This window comes from Myxocyprinus asiaticus, chromosome 49 (genome assembly GCF_019703515.2).
Source record: "Myxocyprinus asiaticus isolate MX2 ecotype Aquarium Trade chromosome 49, UBuf_Myxa_2, whole genome shotgun sequence".
Taxonomy (NCBI): domain Eukaryota; kingdom Metazoa; phylum Chordata; class Actinopteri; order Cypriniformes; family Catostomidae; genus Myxocyprinus; species Myxocyprinus asiaticus.
The window spans coordinates 14,729,936-14,751,593 of NC_059392.1; the positions used below are offsets into that span (position 1 = coordinate 14,729,936).

Sequence of the window (21,658 nt, forward strand, 5' to 3'; positions counted from 1 at the left end):
AAATGAACTGTTCAGAGCTGGAACAGATGAAAGGCTACACTGAAGAATTTCAAATAGAAGATGTTTCTGATTTAATTTGTTTTGGTCATGCATAATTTCCATACTTTTGTGTTACTTCTTAGTTTTGATGATGTTATACTCTAAAATCTAAAATGTGCAGTAACAAATAATAAAGAATAGGCAAGTGTGATCAAACTTTTCTACAGAGTTCTAGTCTTACACTGAGGGGCCGTTTACATTGAGCGCGTTTTTGTGTCTGTCCGCGCTGTTTTATAAATGATTCAATGTAAATGAGCGCTAGATAGATGTCTTTGACGGCATGTTCGTATTTTTAGATGCCATGTCAAGTTTAAAAGAGCCTAAACTCTTAAACGTCTCGAGTCAAGACACATACGTTTCGCTCTTTTTTAGCGCTGCGTGTAATTTTAGTGCAAAAACAAACATATTCAAGCATGTGAACGGCACATAATATGATTTTAAACATTGTGCTGAAATGTCAAAGAAATATTTTGAATATTAGCTAATATATAGGACTACGCAATTACACAAACACCGTCAACACAAGTTGCGCCAGCTTCTAGTAGAATTAAAACTAATAAACGTATTAAGAACTGAATAGGCTACTGTGGCTGTTCACTTGCAAAAAAACTTGGAATAATTTCACGGCTCTCAGAAGCTATCTTGTTAAATACAAAGAAATTAATGTGTTATGATGTTTCTTTTAACAGCACAAATCAGCAAACAGGAACGACACCGGTTCAGAGCGATTTGGACCACATGGGGGGTGGAGAGTGAGTCACCTGAGTGTTTGGGAATCATTCAACAATGGAGCTTGGCTGACCTCTATTGGACATTTTCTTGTAACACACTGGCAACACAGCACAATACAACCTACTGTATATATTATATATACCATTTTTATTGTATAATGTGCATTCTATATTGTATGTGTATTCTATATTGTGTGTATTGCATACTGTACATTGTATATTATTATTTGTATATTGTGTGGTGTGTAATTATGTTTATATTAGATATGTAAATTGTGTTGTGTAACTCTGATGTTTATTGTAAATTGGTATATGTCTCATCACTGTCATGACTGCTAAGTTGCTCGGAACTGCACCCAAGAATTTCACCCACTGTTGCACTTGTGTATGAGGTTGAGTGACAATAAAGTGATTTGATTGATTTTGATTTGATAATTGCCACTCAGAACTGGGTTAGACATATAGATTTTGTAGTATTTTTACATTTCAGTTGATTTATTTTTATAATATTTTATTTAAATAAAAAATAAGAAATATGTTTATTAACAATAAATGATGACATCCGTCTGTTTTGACTGCAAAAGTCCATTACACGACAACCACAGTAAATCTCTGACCCAAAACACGCAAACGTGTATAGAAATCCATAGAACTTCCATTACATCATGAAATCGGTAAATACGATGATGTCATCCTTTTTATTCGACAAACTATGCGCGTCTAACATGCCCTTCGATAAAAATAAAATAAAATAAAAATAAACAAACAAACATATAAATGCGTTTAGTATAGTGTCTGGAACATAATATCACACCTCTGATGTTTTCTGAATAAAACTGGCTTCATAGTTTTAGAAAATAGCATGAGAACAGCCGTTTCTAATGATGTCTGTTCATGCATAAGCAAATTTGTTAGGTTAAAAAAATCTACCAATAGCATTCTAGAGGGTTGTAATTTATGAGGACATGTATCCAATGAAATTATGAATACGGCTATATGTGGGTGCTGATAGTTAGCATAAATTATCGCTTCATTTCAAACTTGCGGGTCTGAATCCTTGACAACGGTAGCCTTCTCAGAAAGGCACTCAGACAAGCACTTAGATAAAGGCTTACAGAAAGCTCATTTTTGCTAGTATCACTTTCAAATTTGAAACATACACTATATTGCCAAAAGTATTCGCTCATCTTCCTTTAGACGCATATGAACTTAAGTGACATCCCATTCTTAATCCATAGGGTTTAATTTGACGTCAGCCCTCTCTTTGCAGCTATAACAGCTTCAACTCTTCTGGGAAGGCTTTCCACAAGGTTTAGGAGTGTGTTTATGGGAATTTTTGACCATTCTTCCAGAAGCGCATTTGTGAGGTCAGACACTGATGTTGGACGAGAAGGCCTGGCTCGCAGTCTTCACTCTAATTCATCCCAAAGGTGCTCTATCGGGTTGAGGTCAGGGCTCTGTGCAGGAGAGTCAAGTTCTTCCACACCAAACTCGCTCATCCATGTCTTTATGGACCTTGCTTTGTGCACTGGTGTGCAGTCATGTTGGAACAGGAAGGGGCCATCCCCAAACTGTTCCCACAAAGTTGGGAGCATGGAATTGTCCAAAATCTCTTGGTATGCTGAAGCATTCAGAGTTCCTTTCACTGGAACTAAGGGGCCAAGCCCAGCACCTGAAAAACAACACCACACCATAATCCCCCCTCCACCAAACTTCACAGTTGGCACAATGCAGTCAGACAAGTACCGTTCTCCTGGCAACCGCCAAACCCAGACTCGTCCATCAGATTGCCAGATGGAGAAGCGTGATTCGTCACTCCAGAGAACGCGTCTCCACTGCTCTAGAGTCCAGTGGCGGCGTGCTTTACACCACTGCATCTGACGCTTTGCATTGCACTTGGTGATGTATGGCTTGGATGCAGCTGCTCGGCCATGGAAACCCATTCCATGAAGCTCTCTACGCACTGTTCTTGAGCTAATCTGAAGGCCACATGAACTTTGGAGGTCTGTAGCGATTGACTCTGCAGAAAGTTGGCGACCTCTGCGCACTATGCGCCTCAGCATCCGCTGACCCCGCTCTGTCATTTTACGTGGCCTACCACTTCATGGCTGAGTTGCTGTCATTCCCAATCGCTTCCACTTTGTTACAATACCACTGACAGTTGACTGTGGAATATTTAGTAGCGAGGAAATTTCACGACTGGACTTGTTGCACAGGTGGCATCCTATCACAGTACCACGCTGGAATTCACTGAGCTCCTGAGAGCGGCCCATTCTTTCACAAATGTTTGTAGAAGCAGTCTGCATGCCTAGGTGCTTCATTTTATACACCTGTGGCCATGGAAGTGATTGGAACACCTGAATTCCATTATTTGGATGGGTGAGCGAATACTTTTGGCAATATAGTGTAGCTTGGTAAGACCTAAGGCTTTAGCCTTTTGTGTTTTTAGGCATCTATCCCACAGCATTGTGTATTTATTTCATAATAAGTGTGAAATATGATTTTTTTCTTTTTTCTTTTGTGTTTGCACTTTATCTCTGTGTTAGTAACAGATTGAGTAATTTTGAAGATTTCATTATTTTTGGTATGTCTTTTACCTTGTTCCTCACCAAAGTGGGGGTGCCAGGTAACAGGTTAAGATATCAAGAATCCCTTCAGAATTTTAAATCTGCACTGTCTTGACATCTAAAAATGTTTGAAGCAATTCAGGTAAAAAATAAGAGGGATATTTCAAAGTCTGTTCAAAGTGACACACTTCCTTCTGCCAGTTGGTGGCGTTATGACTGTGACCCACAATAGCCACATCAATGTGATCAGCCTGCAAGAACAAACATTTGGCTCAATTTCGAGGTAAATTACATAGTGCACGCAGAAGATATGAGACATTTCTTTATTCCAATTTTTTTAAATGTTAATTTATCGCATCGCCATGGCAACACTGTTCGATATGTCAAAAATCCTTTCGCAATTTAGCATTGTCAATGTCTTGGCATGATGTCGCCCACATTTGGTACCTGTAACATGAAATCCCTCTGAGGAGTGTTTCGAATTTCAGAGCATGCATTTTTCAAACAAACCAAAATGGCCGACTTCCTGTTGGGTGAAGCTAATACAAGTCAATGGGAAATATGTCTGTCATGGTGAGAACAATGTCCTCACCAAAACTTGTGAATATCAGACAAACTCTGTGGCAACCACAGTGATAAACTCATTCAAAATGTTCGGGGGTGCTATGGAGTCCACTGGCCACACCCAAGACAAATTACAAAAAAATTATAAAATCTTGCCAAACTTTTACGAGTGTGCCAAGTTTCAAGAGTTTTGAAAGAAGAAATATGCATTTATGAACTAGGGGGCTCTGTGGAACCGACGAGGCACGTCTATGCTGAATTGCAGTATCAAATCAAAAGATGTCCTAAAACAAATGTATGTGTAAACTTTCATAAGTTTTCAGCCATCATAAGCCTCTCAAAACACCGTGGGAAAACATGGCTGATTTTGTTGGGCGGAGTCAAATACAACCAAGTGAACTTTGTCTAACATGATGAGAGCAGTAACCATACCAAATCTTGTGCACATCTGAGCAACTTCATCCATACCATTGCCTGCATTTGGAGGCGCTGTAGAGCTCCTCAGCTACACCCAAGCCTAAACACTACATAGCTTTTTGATTTTACGCAGGTCTGATGTGTGTGCCAAGTTTCTTGAGTTTTTAAGCATGATGAATGCCTTATAAATGGGTGAATGCGTTAAAAAAATAAAAATAAAAATAAAAATTAGTAATAATTGTGAAAAAAATTCCAAAAATAATAGGGCTTTAGCACCTACGGTGCAGGCCTCTCGGTCCCTAATAATAAACATAGCTGCAAGCAGCAATGACGGGCTCAAGCACCATGGGTCCATTTCCACCCGTTGGCTTTCGTAAAACAATGCAACTTGCTTTTGAGGTTGAACAAGAGCAAGATCAGAATCTTTCTGTCAGCAAATATTTGTTGACCAGAGTCGCCTCTTTTCAGATAAAAAGTAAACATGTGTTAGGACGTCAATGGGAGTCAAATCACGTGGAAATAATTTAATCACAGCCTAAAGAAAGTTGAACATGGTGGTACAAGAGACTTTAATTATCACTAAAAATACTTGAAATATAAGAGAAATCATTTTTACTTCTTTTTAAAAGCCTTTTAGTGAGTGAAATATCAAATTCTTCTCATTATGACCATAAAATAAAAGGTAGGCTGAATCTTAACCCCTTAACGGGTCTGTGGGCAGGGCCTGGAGTGTGTAATAGGTTTACACTTAAAATTTTAAAGTCCGTGGATACATAGATAGTCACATGTAATACCGTTTGAAAGCATGGAATCTGATTTTTTCACATACATTTTGCATTTATGTTACATAGGGCCTGAAAACCTCTGTTGCGCAAATGAGTGCAACCCTGTGGTAATGATGTGGTAATATATAAAAGTTTTTCAAATAACACTGAAATAGTCAAGTTATTTCTCAGATGAAAGCTGAAAAGAAGGTGACTATTTGTTTTAATGTTGTTGCCATAACACCACATTTCAAATGATTTTCGAAAGAATCATGGAGTAAAATATGATCTCTGTAAGACAACAAAGACAAATGTCTCATGTCTGCTCTGATTACTGCTTCTGTAAGCCCCAAGTAGCCACAAACTCTATATCAGCTCTTACCTTAGGTTGTTTTCTTCAAAGTGAGCCATTTTCTACTTGTCTATGAGCTTGGTAAATAATCCAATATTAAGTCTCAGATGTCCAGATCAAAATATGCAATAAAACGAATGATAAACAAATCATTGTCAAAATATGTTCTCAACTGTCAATGAAATATTATACATCATCTCAAAGCTGAAGATTGCAGCTTTTTAATGACACCTAGATTGAACTTCTAGTCTACTCAATGGCCGAGATTTTTATGAAACTGTGTGGAAGGTTTGTGGGATCATAAAAGACATCTTTGATTTTTGACATAAATGAAAACGAGGATGTGAGGGATAGACTTTTCACTTCTTTAATCATATTCACTGTATAAAGCTATCAAAAATCTCCTAGATCAAATAAAAATTTCCACAACTCATGTTATCAAGAGTTTTATACTGAAATTTTACTGAAACATTTTTTCAACGTTTCGTCAGCAGAATGATCCAAAAACACGTTAAACAACTGTGCAACCAGGGGTTGAAATTAACAACCACCAACCTGTCAAATGCGGGTAAACTTGGCAGTGGTGGTTACTCCGTCACTCTTACCAGCCACTTTGGCTGTTGACCTTTTCAGGGTTTTTCCCGCACTGACAATTCTATGAATTTTGACGATGGAAATTTAATTGTATTCATGCCTCTTATAATTTATAATCTGTGCAGGGCGAACGAAGCATGCTTTCACACGAACCGCTACAGCACACATTATACTGGGTGTTCACTGGCGTGTTGTGAGCGAAGTGATGTGAGGGTTGTCAATTAATTTCAATGGGAGCCGAGCGCTACGCTCATCAGGTGGATTCTCATCAGAATACATTGAAAACAATGGACACACACGCCAGTGGACAGCATGTTCAGCGTGCTCCAGAACGAAACTTGCGCATTCAGTCTGGCTTTACACAATTTCAGGGTGGCTGGTGGAGACAGTAAAATGTATATTACCCATTTGAATTCTACAGAGAACATTCAAGTATAAAGCTCTGTATGGAGGAAGTCAAACCCCTCAAACTGCTAGACATCCCCTTCATTATAAACAACACTGATGAGATAAAAAGGAAACAAATAATACACATGATCAGTTTTTAAAATACACATCATTCTTACTAACATGTTTTGGTATTTGGTAATGTTTTACGTTTTACTAAAAAAAAAAAAAAAAAAAAAAAAATCCTGCACTAAATGGTAACTTACATATTTAGTCTACTTGACTTTATTTTTATTTTTAATCTAACCCTAACTGTAAAAGTTGTTTAAAGGTTTCTAAATGTGTTTAGGCTATTATAGTATTTTGTTTTATTCTGTAACACTTTACAATAATTATTAATTAATTATAAAAAACATTTATAAACATTTTGTAAATAGTTGTAAATAGAGCGTGTAAGGTGTTAAAAATAGACAGCACGCTAACTTGATACTAATAAAGAAATGCCATTATACTCTCTAAAAAATTTAAGAAACTGAATTGACTTGAAAATGCTGCCAATTTAATCCAGTTTCATCTGTGTGACAAATATTCTATTTCCAAGCACAACATAAAAAATAAATAAATATATAAAAAAATAGTGCACATTAAATATTGTGAGTAAAATACACAACTTAGTTTTACAGCAGTAAAAATAAAATGTCAGTATTTTTACCTACTCTAATGTGTTCTTTGGACAACTATGAAAATGTCTTCAATAACAGAAACCCCTTTTCTTCCATAAAAATACTTAAATGTGCACTCAGAAATGTTTTTATTTTGTGTGTGTGTGTGTGTGTGTGTGTGTGTGTGTGTGTCTGTATATGTCGTCTTGGACTTACACTGACACCTAGTGGTGTGAATGCAGCATCATTCAAATGCATTAGTTTTCAGTTACTGATGCCATTGTAGAAATTATTCACAGTCAGTCATGATTAATTTAATCCATGAGTGAAAGTGTTTGTGAAACTCTGCTGTTACTGAGATTAAGCGAATAGTATTTGCATGGTCATGTGATTCTAACATGGCAGACTCCATCAGGGGACCCTCTAAATATAAAATAAAACAGCTTTTATAAGGTTAATGATATGAGTCTGTCTGGCAGTTAATTTTCACTATCATTATTTTTGTAGGAATTTTTCTCCAATCATTCTATGTTTTCATATTTAATGTCCTTTTGAAGACATTCTTAAAAGGACAAACAATGCATACCTGAAGAAAAGTTGAAAAGTGTATTTAATGTGTATATAATTGATCAATGAAATCTAAATATAAATGACATTAAAATAAATAACAAAATAAAATAAAAAAGTAAAGAAGAAGGGCAGTAAACTTACCTTGAGCTTGTACAAATGTAAAGGATAATACCAAAAAGGCAAAGCTGAGGTGTTTTATAGGAACTTTCATTTTTGAACGTCTGAGCGCACTTCACAAATGACTGTAGCTTTTTTTCATCTTTGTCTCTGAAAATCTACTCTGCTTTACCAAAGTCAGAAAGACATCTCACTTACACCAGACCTCTCTGTGCAAAGATAACATTTCCTTTAGAAAAAAAAAAAAATACAATATCATATCCGATGCTGCAATTCACATGTCATTTGGACACACTAAGAGATAGCTCCTTTAAAGAGAAGTACAGTTTCTTGAGTCACACATTTACGTAACCCAAGAACAGCAAGCAGCAAAGGGCCGTTTCCAAAATGTTTTCTGTCTTCTGCAGCTTTCTCTTGTTAGATCTTTTGCACTACCTCATGTAGTTTGATTTTTTTGACTGAAGAAGAGCAATATTTATTAAATTAATCTGACCGATGGGGCATTGTTGCAAAGAAACTAGAGACATAAGGAGGAAAATTCATAATATTTTCAAACTTTCAAACACTGCAATAGTACTGCCATTGCAAAATGTGTTTGTCACTGCCATTGCAAAATGTGTTTTAGAATTGAGCCATCTATTGTGCTGATAAACACATAGAGATAGTCTGTAACTAAGGTAACATTTGAGTGTGTAAACCACACAAAAAAACAACCAAAAAAAAAAAAAAATAAATAATTATCTGTTGTCCTAAATGAACCTCATTATCTCACACTAAATAAATGTTTTTAAATCATAAAAGCAGAATGAAGTTTACTGGATATTACAGTTTTGGAAAACATTAAAACGTTAAACTTAAGGTCTTTGGGGAGGTCATGTGATGCCATGCGAGGAACGGTCGTGTAAATGGCGAGCTCTGCTCACTTTGCTTGTTTTTAATTATTTTTATGTCATAAACCGGTGAGATATGATACACCCTGCTACATATGTGTTCTTTGTCAACATGGCAAAGATATTCAAGATATTAAAAGACACTTACGTGCTCAAGCTGGTGCCTCAGATGGGCCCGCAGACCAGGGATTCATTTGGACGGTGCGGCGGGAGAAATTCAACGGCAACTGTCAAGCATGTCTGTGATGCTGACGAAAGTTGTTGCTGACTAAGAGGATCTTGCTGTAATACGTTGATCGATTGCTGCGATGGAAATTAAATTCTCTGAGTTGGTTACAAGAATCGGGGACATCAAGATGCAGATCGATTATCTGGAGTCATCAGAGAGGGAATTAGCTGCTAATCCGCTAGTGACCAAAGTAGATTTGGAACGCATTTGGGAAAAACTGGAGGATTTGGAGAATCCTAATTGACGAAACAACATCTGATTTATTGGAATTCCTGAGCATGAAGAAGGCAGAGATATGGTGAAATTCCTAGACGAGCTCTTTCCGAATCTGCTCGACATAACAGGCCACAAGCTGGAAATCGAGCGAGCTCACAGGGTTCTGGCTTGCAGATTGGCTGAGGGAGACAGGCCCCGATCTATTCTGGCCAAATTTCTGCAATCATCCGATAAAGAGCTCATGTTGCATGAGGCGAGGAGCAAAGGAAAGCTTTCTTGGAAGAATCACAGCATTTTCTTGTTCCTAGACTTTGCGAATACGACAAGAGAGAAACGTGATCGATTCAAGGAATGGAAGAAAATATTACATCAATGGAAGATCGCTTTTGCACTGATGCTTCTGGCCAAATTGAGAATAGATACTAAGGATGGCCTCAAAATATTTACATGCCCACAGCAAACTTCTCCAGACAATGTGGTGAGTAAACCATTTGATGTTTCTCATGTGGCCCCCAAGTGAGCAGTCTCGTTGTACATACACTTGACTGTCTGAAAAAGCTGGGTGCCATTTTTGTTTCAGGACAGCTGTGGATGAATCTGCATGTTCTTTGTGCTTATGCCTGCTACTGGCTGGAGTTTGTGTTGTGGAGTATTTTTTGCAGGACATTGGAAGGATTAGGGCATCTGCTGCACTTATGAAACAGCTGGCTCATTGAACATTCGTTTGACTGTCCGAGGAAACTGAACGGTTTTATTTTTTTATGTGTTAGTTCCACTAGCGGCTGGAATTTATTTTGTGGAGGAACACATCTTCGATACAGTTTTGTGAATAAATCTGCACATTCTTTGTGTTTATTCTGCCTATTGGCTGGAGTTTGTTTTATAGATTATTTTCTGTTATGTAATTCTGTCTCACAAAATGTGTACAGAAGCACCGGACTTGAGCAATCTGATGGCAAAGTTGTCACGGGGACTCTCGTAGGCATACATGGACTGTTTGTGTTTAGAGGGATGGATGCCAGTTGGCGCTGTCATGCACAAGTTTTTTTGGTTCGGAGGGAAGTTTGGGGTTTCACTGTTGCACTAATGTGGTCTTTATAATTTTAATTTTGATACACAATCTATTTTTTCTAATATATCAAAATGTCAGATGTTAATATGAGTGGATTATCTCTCTCCACATGGAATATGAATGGGCTGAGGCACCCCATAAAATGAAGGAAGGTTATTTCTTTTCTTAAACGTAAGAAATATGATATAGTGTTTCTTCAAGAAACACATCTTTCCCCATAGGAAGCTGAAACATTTGGGAAGATATGGGGTGGACATGTTTTCTTTAGTGCTGGCTCAAATAAGAGCAGGGGAGTCATTACATTGATAAATAAGCATCTACAATTCAAATGTCTCAAACATATTAAAGATAAATTAGGAAGAGTCATTATCGTTTTAGCAGAAATTTAGGGGCAAAGGTTGATTTTAGCTAATATTTACACACCTATCACTGATGATCAGGAGTTTTTTATAGATCTTGAAGGGATGTTGCAAGCCGCTGGCACCCCTCATGATATAATATTTGAAGGAGAATTTAATTTATTGATGGACTCAGTCCTTGATCATAGTGAAGCAAAAGTGTGCAAGCCCCCTAGAGCAATATTGACACTTCATAGTGTAAAAATCTTGGTCTTACAGATATTTGGAGACTTTTGAACCATCTGGCAGGAACTAATTTTTTTTTTTCATCTGTCTATAAGATTTATTCATTTCTTCTGTCATTGATTGCTCAATTGGAAACATCTTAGGGTGCTTTCACACTGGGCACGTTTGCTGTGGTCCGATTCCGAGTGCGATTGTTCCCTGTGCCCCCTGCAGTGTTGGTCTGGTTTCATGCTCACTTGATTCTATCGAACCCCGGTCCATTTGCGTTCATCTTACATCATCACAAATACGCATGGAGAACACAACACGACTCATCATACTTTTTGTTTTTTTGGTGCCATTATGCACAGCAGAGTGAATGACAACTGCGTATATGTGCGCTTCATGGCGTAACTCATTGATTGCAAGGAATTAATTTGCATCTTTGTTTACACTGCACGCTCACTCACGCTCGTGTCCAAGGTGACGTTATTGCCACTGTCATCTCCTATTATACCCTATATTTATTACCTATAATAGTATTTATATATAGTATTTATAAGGTATATAGATAGATAGATTGATGTCGTCATTGGCTAAAATGCATGCGCATTTTACTTTACTTTCTGAATGAGTGCGCATCTGAGTCCGAGTTGCTTTCACATTCACGCAAATTGCGCTACAGTTCCATTGCATCCGAACTCAGACCACCTCCTACAGGTAGTCTCGGGTTCGGTACCGCGGTGTGCTCCCCGGTCCGCATGACAGCTTTCACAATAAAATATTTTCATGCAAACCGTGCTCTATTTCGAACTAAACTGCCAGTGTGAAAGCACCCTTAGTCTCAGATCACGCCCTGGTGAATTTAGAGGTGTTGCCACATATGGAGAAAAAGAAGTCATAAAGTTGGTGCTTTAATGTATCCCTTTTGCAAAATCCTGATTTCCAACAAATGTTAAAGGCTGAAATCAATGTCTATATGGAGACCAACTGGTCCTCAATATCCTCTGTGGGCGTGGCTTGGGAGGCACTTAAGGCGGTTCTTTGGATCATACAGTATGCCACATTCACCAAAAAATACAAAGCACGAGAACTCGTGAAGTTGGAAGAGAATATTAAAAGTACCGAGACAGAACTGAAGTGCCGAATGTTGTCTGATGGCCTTAGAGAACTGACCCGATTGAAATACAGATATAATACTATTTTGTCACGAAAGGTGGAGTTTTGGCTATTCAGGGCAAGACGGTCATACTTTGAGTTGGGGGACAAAGCAGGGAAGCTTTTGGCTAGATATATAAAGCAGAGAGAGTCTTTTTATACCATTCCCTCAGTGAAATCTGCTGGTGGTGAAATTTTTACCTTGGCCATTGATATTAACAATGCTTTTAAAAAATTATATCTTGATCTTTATAGTTCCACATCTTCGTCTACTGATGAAGATATTAGAAACATCGTGGAACCATTAGATCTCCCTAAACTGACGACTGAGCAAAACAATTCTCAGTTCTGAGATGAGCTTGATGAGGTAATTATGGCCCTGCCTACAGGCAAAGCTCCGGGGCCAGATGGCTTTGCCGCTGATTTTTTTTTAGATCTTATGCTACAGAACTAGCTCCACTTTTGTTAGAAGTTTGTATGGAATCATTAAAGAATGGAAAGCTTCTGCCAACCATGACACAAGCCCGGATCAGTCTGATTCTTAAAAAGGACAAAGATCCAAACAAGTGTAAGAGTTACCATACAATTTCCCTGATCCAGCTAGACATTAAAATTTTGTTAAAAATTCTGGCTAACCAATTAAGTAAAGTTATGACATCTCATACATATAGATCAGGTGGGGTTTATTCGGGGCCATAGCTCTTCTGATAACATTAGGTGTTTCATCAATATCATGTGGTCAGTCACGAATGATCAGACTCCAGTCGCTGCCATCTCACTTGATGCCAAAAAGGCATTTGATATGGTAGAACTGGATTATCTTTTTAAGATTCTGGAAATGTCATCATCACGGATTTGGTGTGAACGGGCCTTTATCGCAGGCCAAACATTTCTCTCTTGTGGGCCGCCTATTGAGGAACCCTGGTCTAGAGATTACTCAGAATGGTGCCAAAAACAAAAACACATCCAGTGAGCTGCAGTTCTGTGGATGGAAACACCTCGTTGATGAGAGAGGTCAACGGAGAATGGCCAGACTGGTTCATGCTGAAAGAAAGGCTACGGTAACTCAGATAACCACTCTGTACAATTGTAGTGAGCAGAATAGCACAACACGTCAAACCTTAAGGCAGATGGGCTATAAGAGCAAAAGACCACATTGGGAACTTATATTAAAACCGTGGTGTTCCTAATAAAGTGCTCATTGAGTACAGTTGGGAACCGAGAACCGGTTCTTATTCAGAACTGGTTCCATTCTTTAAAAAATTCCGGAAGCGGATGATCTTCGTGACTTTCGGTTCCATTAATGGTTTTCCTGTGTGCAATTTTCCGCCAAAGCGGCTGGAACAGTGTCCTGAAATAGTCTGACAGTGTTTCCAGCAGCACATCTCTGCAGCAGCGATTTAATGTATAATTAAAGCTACATGAGAGATTTTATAAAATAATAAACAAATGAATGAAAATGCCATCATATTTCTTGTTGGTTTAGGTTTGTTTGTTTAAAACATAGTTAGTATCTATTACTGGATTGTAATTATGTCTCTAAAAAGTCTGTAAACACACCTTTTACAAGAACTGTATTACATTTATTTCTGATATTGTTTGGTAGACTGCAGAGGGTAGTAAATACAAATATAATTGCATTTCTCATTTCCAAATAATTATAAAAAAAAATAAAAAAAAATGTACTTAAAGGATTACTGGAATCGTACTGGAACCGTTAAAGAACCGGAACCGTTAAGAGGAATCGGAACTGGAATCGTTAAGAGGAATCAGAACTGTAATTGTTAAATTCCTTATGATTCCCATCCCCATCACTGAGTGTATTCACCAATGAGCCAAAACATTATGACCACTCACAGGTGAAGCAAATAATGTTGATCTTCTAACAAGGCCACATATAAAGGTCTGGCAAGATAAGCTGGTAAGCGAATAATCAGTTCTCATAGTCAACATGTTGAATGCAGGAGAAATTAGCAGGAGTGAAGACCTGAGCGACTTTGACAAGGGCCAATGTGTTATGGCCAGACGACTGGGTCAGAGCATTTCTAAAATGGCAAGGCTTATGGGGTGCTCCCGGTCAGTGGTGGTATGTACCTACCGACAGTGGTCCGAAGAGGGACAAATCACAAACCGACAGGGTGTTGGACTGAAGAAGAGCAGTATATATTAAATTAATCTGACCGATGGGGCATTGTTGCAAAGAAACTAGAGATATAAGGAGGAAATTTCATTATATTTTCAAACTTTCAAATATTGCAACAGTACTGCTATTGCAAAATGTGTCTTTTAGAATTGAGTCATCTACTGAGCTGATAACACAGAGATAATTTGTAATGGAGGCTACTTAAAATATTTGAGTGTGCTAAACTTCCACAAAAAACTTGTACCTGTTGTCCTAAATGAACCTCATTATCTCACACTAAATAAATGTTTTTTCTGTTTTTTTTTCTTTTTTTTTTTTAACCATAAAAGCAGAATGCAGTTTTCTGGAGCTTACAGTGTTTAAATGTTATTTTATTTTTATGTAGTAACAATCAATAACAGCTTATAGGGAAAACTATGTTGGTTGTCACACATTTTACTTCAGTGTATCCTCAGAGTAGTTTTATTTTTGAAAGCCAATTTCTGTATTGGCACATACCTGGATATACAAAATGCTAAATAAACATTCACATTTATTGCAGAGGAAAAAATATGCAGTTCATTGAACACACGGTGACCTTGTTACAACATATCCCAATAGCCAGGCACATCCCCCCCATCAGTCCATGCCAACTTGAGTGCATGCTGTCAATAAAGCAAAAACATGAGAATTTCAAGATCTTAAAATGATGATATAATTCGCAATAAAAAAAATAATATAAAATGGAAGCTTTTTCACAAGTGGACTCAAGTTGATTTTTGAACCCCACAGTATTTAGGTTACTTGATATAATCATGAGAATGAGAGTACACATTTTGGCAAAAGACATTTAACTTTTACAGCAAACATAGCTTATTTTACTTCACAGTGGTTCCAAATATCAGTATGCCACAACCAGAGCAGGCCTACTCATTGGAAATCACATATTTTATGGAGCAACTGCACCACCAAGTGGTTTGCATGACAAGTCCCTAAGTGATGGTGTTTTAATCAGATCACATGAAACAGTCCAGAGTTTTGTTCTGAACATTTTAATATGAACATCATTCTGAATTGATGATATGAAGATTCAGGAGATTCAGTTGACATTTTGCTTGGTTTATAAAAAATAAAAAAATATATATTTTAGGTCTGTATTTTTTTAACGCCCTTTGAAATTTAATTTATATCCTAGACTATCACAGATTAAACTTATATGGAAAAACTATCATGTAAAAAGTAGGGCAGTGGTCCTCGTCCTGGAATACCCCAGTACGGCACATTTTGGATGTCTCTCTTATCTGACATACCCAGGTCAAGGCTGCATCCGAAAGCTTTAGGACTGGTCAGGGCCACCGATAAGGAGGTACAAATGGACCTTTTGGCCCGGGCTTGGGGGGCCCAGAGTAGAGGGTTGGGGTTCCACAGAAAGTCTATTCCATATTGTATAGCGCATCTAAATGCGTGCAGTGGGAGATGCGGATATAAACAAGGATATTTGTGTGCAACTGCAAAATCTGTCCGGATAGTGCACGTTGATGTGATAACTCTTGTTTTAGCACAGTGGTTGACTGACAGGTGAGAGGTGTAGGAACATCATGTGAGCTAGGAATTAATTTAAACTGTTCTTATTCTACATCATTATTATGTAAGGAAATTTATAATGGAATTAGTCACGTTCGACAACCATTATAAGGAAGATAAATTACAAATAATTAGATTATTTGTCTGAATAAAATTCTCCACCATTAAAATCGTAATACAATGGCTTGTTGTATATGCTCACAATTTCTATTGTAAGGAATTAGCTTTAATAAGGGAATTATGATTAATTCACTTATTGGAGTAATATTATTTTCATGGCTTATTGAAAATGATATCACACATATTTTAGGTATAGCTTTGAAGTGAAATCTTTTAAAAACAGGGATGAGATTATTTATCAAAATATACCACAATCAAATCATCTTTGAATACAGACAAACTTTATTGCTATTCTGTACATAAAACTAATCTAACACATACAACATGAAACAGGTTGGTGAGTAGTGACTGAATTTGAAATAAATGATCAGTACAGAGAAAATGAACTTTATGGAGTCTGTTGACAATGCCTTAAGAACCATTTATCCTTTTTTGAGTCTAAATTGATTTGCAATCGGATTACCCAACGTATTTAACTAATACACCAGCACTTTGAGCAAAAGTCTGGAGATGTACTTGCATGTCATTGTGTTTCCTTGTGTTGCTTCATTCTTTGGCATTTGAAGAAAGTTCATTCTGTCGATGTCTTGGACTCTGTAATGCTCATTGATAGTTATTGTCTGGATGGATGATGAGGTGGGCTTTGAAGTGAGGCCTTCCACAAGGAAGACTTGCGACTCCTGTTGGGTGCTTTATCTACGAGGAAAACAGTTTGATATTTCCCTATAGTGTTTGGGTGTGTTAAAGGTTTGTTGTAAGGACAATTTTTATGTCAGACTTTTTTAGCTGTATGCTAGACTGTTGTAAACTGTGTCAGACTGTTTCAAACTGTGTCAGACTGTTTCAAACTCCCCCCATTTCTGGTCTTGGAGCTTGTTTCTGTCAAGCTGGTTTTGGTGGACCCATTTGAAGATTGGCGCTTTGTGTTTTGGCTAATCTGGATCCTCTAGGTGACTGTGGGTGCTGATGAAGCCACAGTTCATAGAAGTCTTTCACACAGTTCTTGATGTCTGTATATAACTCGTCATGAGCTGCTATATGACTGAGTTTCTGTCATGTTGAATTAGAAGGTGGTTGAGGCTACTGGCTGAGTTTTTGATCCATAAGCCGGTGCCGTGTCAGTCACTATTGTGCCTGGCACCTGAATTCCTTTCGTTGGTCATGACAGAAGTATGAAATGTCTTTATGGTTGGCCTTGAGTGGATTCTGCTTGAAGTATGCTGTGAGTAGCTTCAGCAGTTCTGGTGAGTTTTCTGCAGGTGGCTCATCTAGTTGGTGTGCAGGCTTAGTTCTGTGTCCGTGTGCAGGCTCCGTTCTGTGTCTGTCTGCACAGTGTTAAGATGGCTTTCATCATTGGTTGCCTTTAAGTGTCCATCTGGGTTCCCATGTCGTCCTTTCTTTTGGACTTCTTGAGGGACATGGTCTGCTCCACGGTTTCTCCCAGTGGTTGGACATCCATATGGGTCTGACACTAATGTGGGGGTCATGCTCTTGAATGCCATGTGGTGTACTCCGCTCTATACTGAAGCACCTGGCATTGCTGTGATGCTACATATTTTTCTGATGCCAGCCCTTGGTTTTGAGAGGTAAGGCTTGAGACTGATGATGCCTTGTGGGCCATTCTTGAGGCCATTCTTTGTTTAACATAAGCCTTGTGTGCTAAGTTACGCAGTTAAAATCAAACATGACCTTTTCCAGTTGTGCTTTGGTGTGCTGGAGTTTCTTTTTCAGGCCCTCTTGGAACTGCCTCTTGGAACTGTCTCTCGGCCTCCTCTCTTCTTCGGCTCTCTTGCTCTTCACTTCCTCTGCAGCTCCTCATCCTCCGTGGCATGTAGAGCCCAAGGAAACTCTGGACCCGAAGTCCCGAGGAAGCCTCTCACTCTCTGCTCTATGGTTCACACACCCAACGGGAGCCGCGAGTCTTTCTTGCGGAAGGCCTCACTTCAAAGTCCGCCTCATCATCCATCCAGACAATAACTATCAACAACCATTACAGAGTCCAAGACATGGACAGGACAAACTTTCTACAAACGCCAAAGAACCAAGCAACGCAAGGAAACGCAATGACATGCAAGTACATCTCCAGACTTTTGCTCAAAGTGCTGGTGTATTAGTTAAATACTTTGGGAAATCCGATTACAAATTGATTTAGACTCAAAGAAGGATAAATTGTTCTTAAGGCATTGTCAACAGACTCCATAAAATTTATTTTCTCTGTACTGATCATTTATTTCACATTCTGTCACTACGCACCAACCTGTTTCATGTTGTATGTGTTAGATTAGTTTTATGTTTAGAATAGCATTAAAGTTTGTCTGTATTCAAAGATAATTTGACTGTGGCATATTTTGATAAATAATCTCAACCCTGTTTTTAAAAGATTTCGCTTCAAAGCTATACCAAATATGTATGATATTATTTTCAATAAGCCATGAGAATAATATTACTCCAATAGGTGATTTAATCCTAATTCTCTTATTAAAGCTAATTCCTTACAATAGAAAATGTGAGCATATACAACAAGACATTGTATTACGATTTTAATGGTGGAGAATTTTATTCAGACAAATAATCTAATTATTTGTCATTTATCTTTAATGGTTCTTAAATGCGACTAATTCCATTATACATTTCCTTACATAATAATGATTTAGAATAAGGACTGTTTAAATTAATTCCTAGCTCACATGCTGTTCCTACAGAGGTGACACTTCACTGCTGCCGGGATGCATACAGGACGGATTAGTGTTCACACCTCAAAAGCGATGTGGTCACGTGTTTTTGACCACATCCGTATGTGTTTTTTATAATCCGACCACAAAACATTTTAGATGACATTTAGACCTGTATTTAGCGCTGACCACATGTGTTTTTCTTATGTCATCCATCACCCATACAGGAACGAGGCAAGTTCTGAACCTACAGACCATACAGGTGTTAGACTGTCACAGAATTGTTTGCATCACTTCCGGGAAAGTCAAAGTATTCTGTGAGAACCAACGTCACAAAACTCTCACACAGAGGAGCATCTCCACCTGAGAAAACACACTCTACTGATTGGGGACCATAAAACGCAAATCACACTCACTTCTGCTCTCTCTCTCTCTCTCTCTCTCTCTCTCTCACTCTCTCACCTCAGGTCACTTTAAGGACACTAAAAACTAAGTTATGACTTATCCTGTTCTGTAATGTAAAAGTTTTCTGATCATACATGTTTGGTATCATTCAAGAGGTCTCAGTGCAACTGGTAAAACGGTCTCATTCCCTTTCAGCAAAGTCGAATCACAAGTAAGGTTTAAGAACTTAATAAAATACAGTATTCTATCCGGGGCATGCCCCTCCCAAGTCTCACACAGAGACCAGAGGCTGTATGCAGATTAGGTGTATTCTTTGTAAACATCAAACAACCTACTCAATCAAAGGTCGACTTACAACTCCCTAAATTGGAAACCAAATCCTAAATAACATCAAACACACATCTGAAATAACAATGGAATTGTTTGGTACTTAAGGAAGGATGGCAGAGAAGCTCTGGGAATCTGTAAATCAGATCTCCCATGCTTCATTGTTTGCATGTAGTTTTTTCACTACCAGGTAATTGCAATTTGTATTTCTTATGTTTGGTAAATGTTTGAATGGAATACAACTTTAATTATATTATAATGCTTGGTTCACTGATAGATTTGAGTTTGATTTATTATTTTAATTGGATTGTTTGAATGCATTACTATTACCTGGTAAATAAATTGTTATTATGATTCATTCTGAAGGACTGTTTTCCAGTATATTTCTTGTTAACTACAAATCTATGGTCAGAGTTGGCTTAATTAAGCTACTTCAGAGGTAACCCATTAGTTAAGTATGTAAAAGGCTAAACGGTAAACCGAGAATCTGTAATAGAATGTAGCCAAGTAGAATTAAACAGGAATACTAAGGGTAGGACCGAGAATCTGTAAAACAGAACTTAATTGACAAGGGGCTAAACGGTAAACCTAGAATCTATAATAGAACTTAGCCAAATAAGACTAAACGGATAAAGCCGAGAACCTATAAGGACTTAGTCTAAAACTTACTAATATCTGAAACTGATGAATTTGTAGTTAAAGGACCTGTGTCTGGCCGGCACAGAACCAAAATAACATTGAAATAACAAATGCAGTCTAGAAGAGAGAATTACTAAAATTCAGAGCATAGATACATCAACGAGGTTTTTCATAATTGGAGTCAGATTAATTAAATATAATAAAATAATTAATGATAAGATTAATAAAACATGGAACTCAAATCAAATAATCAAAGTATTATTTAATGTCACGCACGATAAGACAGAACACGCAGGAGACCTTCAGCCACGCCATTGGATACCGTCCTTGGACCAGTGGGTGACTTCCCCCTTACACAGGCTGTAGTGTCCATTTTGTTTACCACAGTGTCACAGTTCCTGCATTTGTGCCAGCTCATACTGTTGTTTGTTTTTCTCTCCCTTTTGTCTCACAGGTGGAGCCGGCATGTGTGATCAGCGTTTCCATGGGAACGCTGACCGATCTTGGGAGACGCTGATCAAGGCAATTCATTTCTCACCCGTTTCCACCTGCTTCACTCTGATTACTCTCCCTAATTATTCCTTGTGTTTCCCTTCTTTCTTTGCCAGTGTATTGTTTTCTGTCAATGTTTACTGTGCTCTCTTGTGTAGTTGAAGCATGCTCGTGTGTCTGTTTTTGATGCCATTGACTTGCATTGTATGTGCGAAAAGTGAGACGGCATAAGGGTGAGTAAATGATAAGGGAATTATAGTTTTCGGTGTTTTATATATATATATATATATATATCTATGTCACACACTGTACATTTAAAAATTTAGAATGGAAAGTGTAATTTGAATACATACATACAGTATATTCACAAGTACTGAATTTGAACTATAATTTTATTTAAATGTTCAATAAAGGTTTTCTGTATGCACCGAATGTATAATTATGTAAAGATAGTTCTGATTTGAAAAGTTTATAGATTAGATACAAAAAATGGTGATTAGAAAGTATACAAATTTGAAATATATTTCAAAATAATTATATATTTTAATTCCAAATAATAATGGAATTTATATTAACATAGTATAAAATAGATTTATTTCTAAGGAGGTATAGTATATTTTGCATCTCATTCCTCAACCAGTTAGTTAAGGCCCTTTTACAACCCTCTTTCAGTGTCCAGCCGAGTCCAATGACATTTGATTTGTGAGGCAATGAACAAAATAAATAAATAAAAATAACGAAACAGAAATAAATGGACACTGTCTGCAAGCAGTTGTAGCACCCCCTGATGTCGTAGACATAGCCAGAGTTTGTTTCACATGGCAGGGGACCTGACAACTGTTTAATCGCATGCGTTTTGTGCAGCCAAGATGGTGCTCGCATCGCGGTTTCGTCGTGGTTAAAAACTTAAAATTGAGTCAAGTAACCCACATCATGTCTCACAGTTTACTAAAACAACATATCAAAATAAAAATTCAGACAAATATTATTAATATTGGGCTATTAAGTCTTTTTAGGTGTAATGTATTCACACATATAGCATCTGTATTCTCTTGTGGTCAATGCAGTGTTGTCAAAAACTGGCCCTTGATGAATTAACTAACTTTTTAAATAGTCGGGTGGAAAAATCTGTTATTGCTAAAGCAGACTTCAACTCTGAAAAACAGATACACAGCAACTATTTATTGTTTTTCTATTTTCAAAGCACTGACGAGCTGTTTAAAATATGTTCTTTTACAGTTTGTTTTTTTTTCCCCACAATAAAATGCACAATGAAATATTACGTTATTTTGGGCAGCGAAATGTTTTGTTTATAATTTAGTTAAGATTTGGGTGACCAGTTGTCCCAGTTTATCACACAGGACAGTCCCGGTTTTTGGTAGGGTTACTGATTTTTTTTTTTTTC

The 21,658-nt window shown here is 37.6% G+C and overlaps 1 protein-coding gene across 10 annotated transcripts in view; it reads right to left on the reverse strand.

Moving 5' to 3' along the window:
• The window catches only part of LOC127438245 (uncharacterized), a 215,938-nt gene extending 207,936 nt beyond the window's left edge, over window positions 1-8,002 (reverse strand). For 6 of the 10 annotated variants that reach the window (XM_051693681.1, XM_051693683.1, XM_051693680.1 and 3 more), the window contains exon 1: window positions 7,789-8,000. In XM_051693681.1, the coding sequence (XP_051549641.1) occupies window positions 7,789-7,858 (70 nt within the window). In that variant the 5' untranslated portion in view covers window positions 7,859-8,000. Of the gene's footprint in view, window positions 1-7,788 lie in introns of all 10 variants that reach the window. The other 4 variants (XM_051693686.1, XM_051693687.1, XM_051693685.1 and 1 more) reach the window with 2 other exon arrangements.
• Between the last annotated feature and the right edge of the window lie 13,656 nt (window positions 8,003-21,658).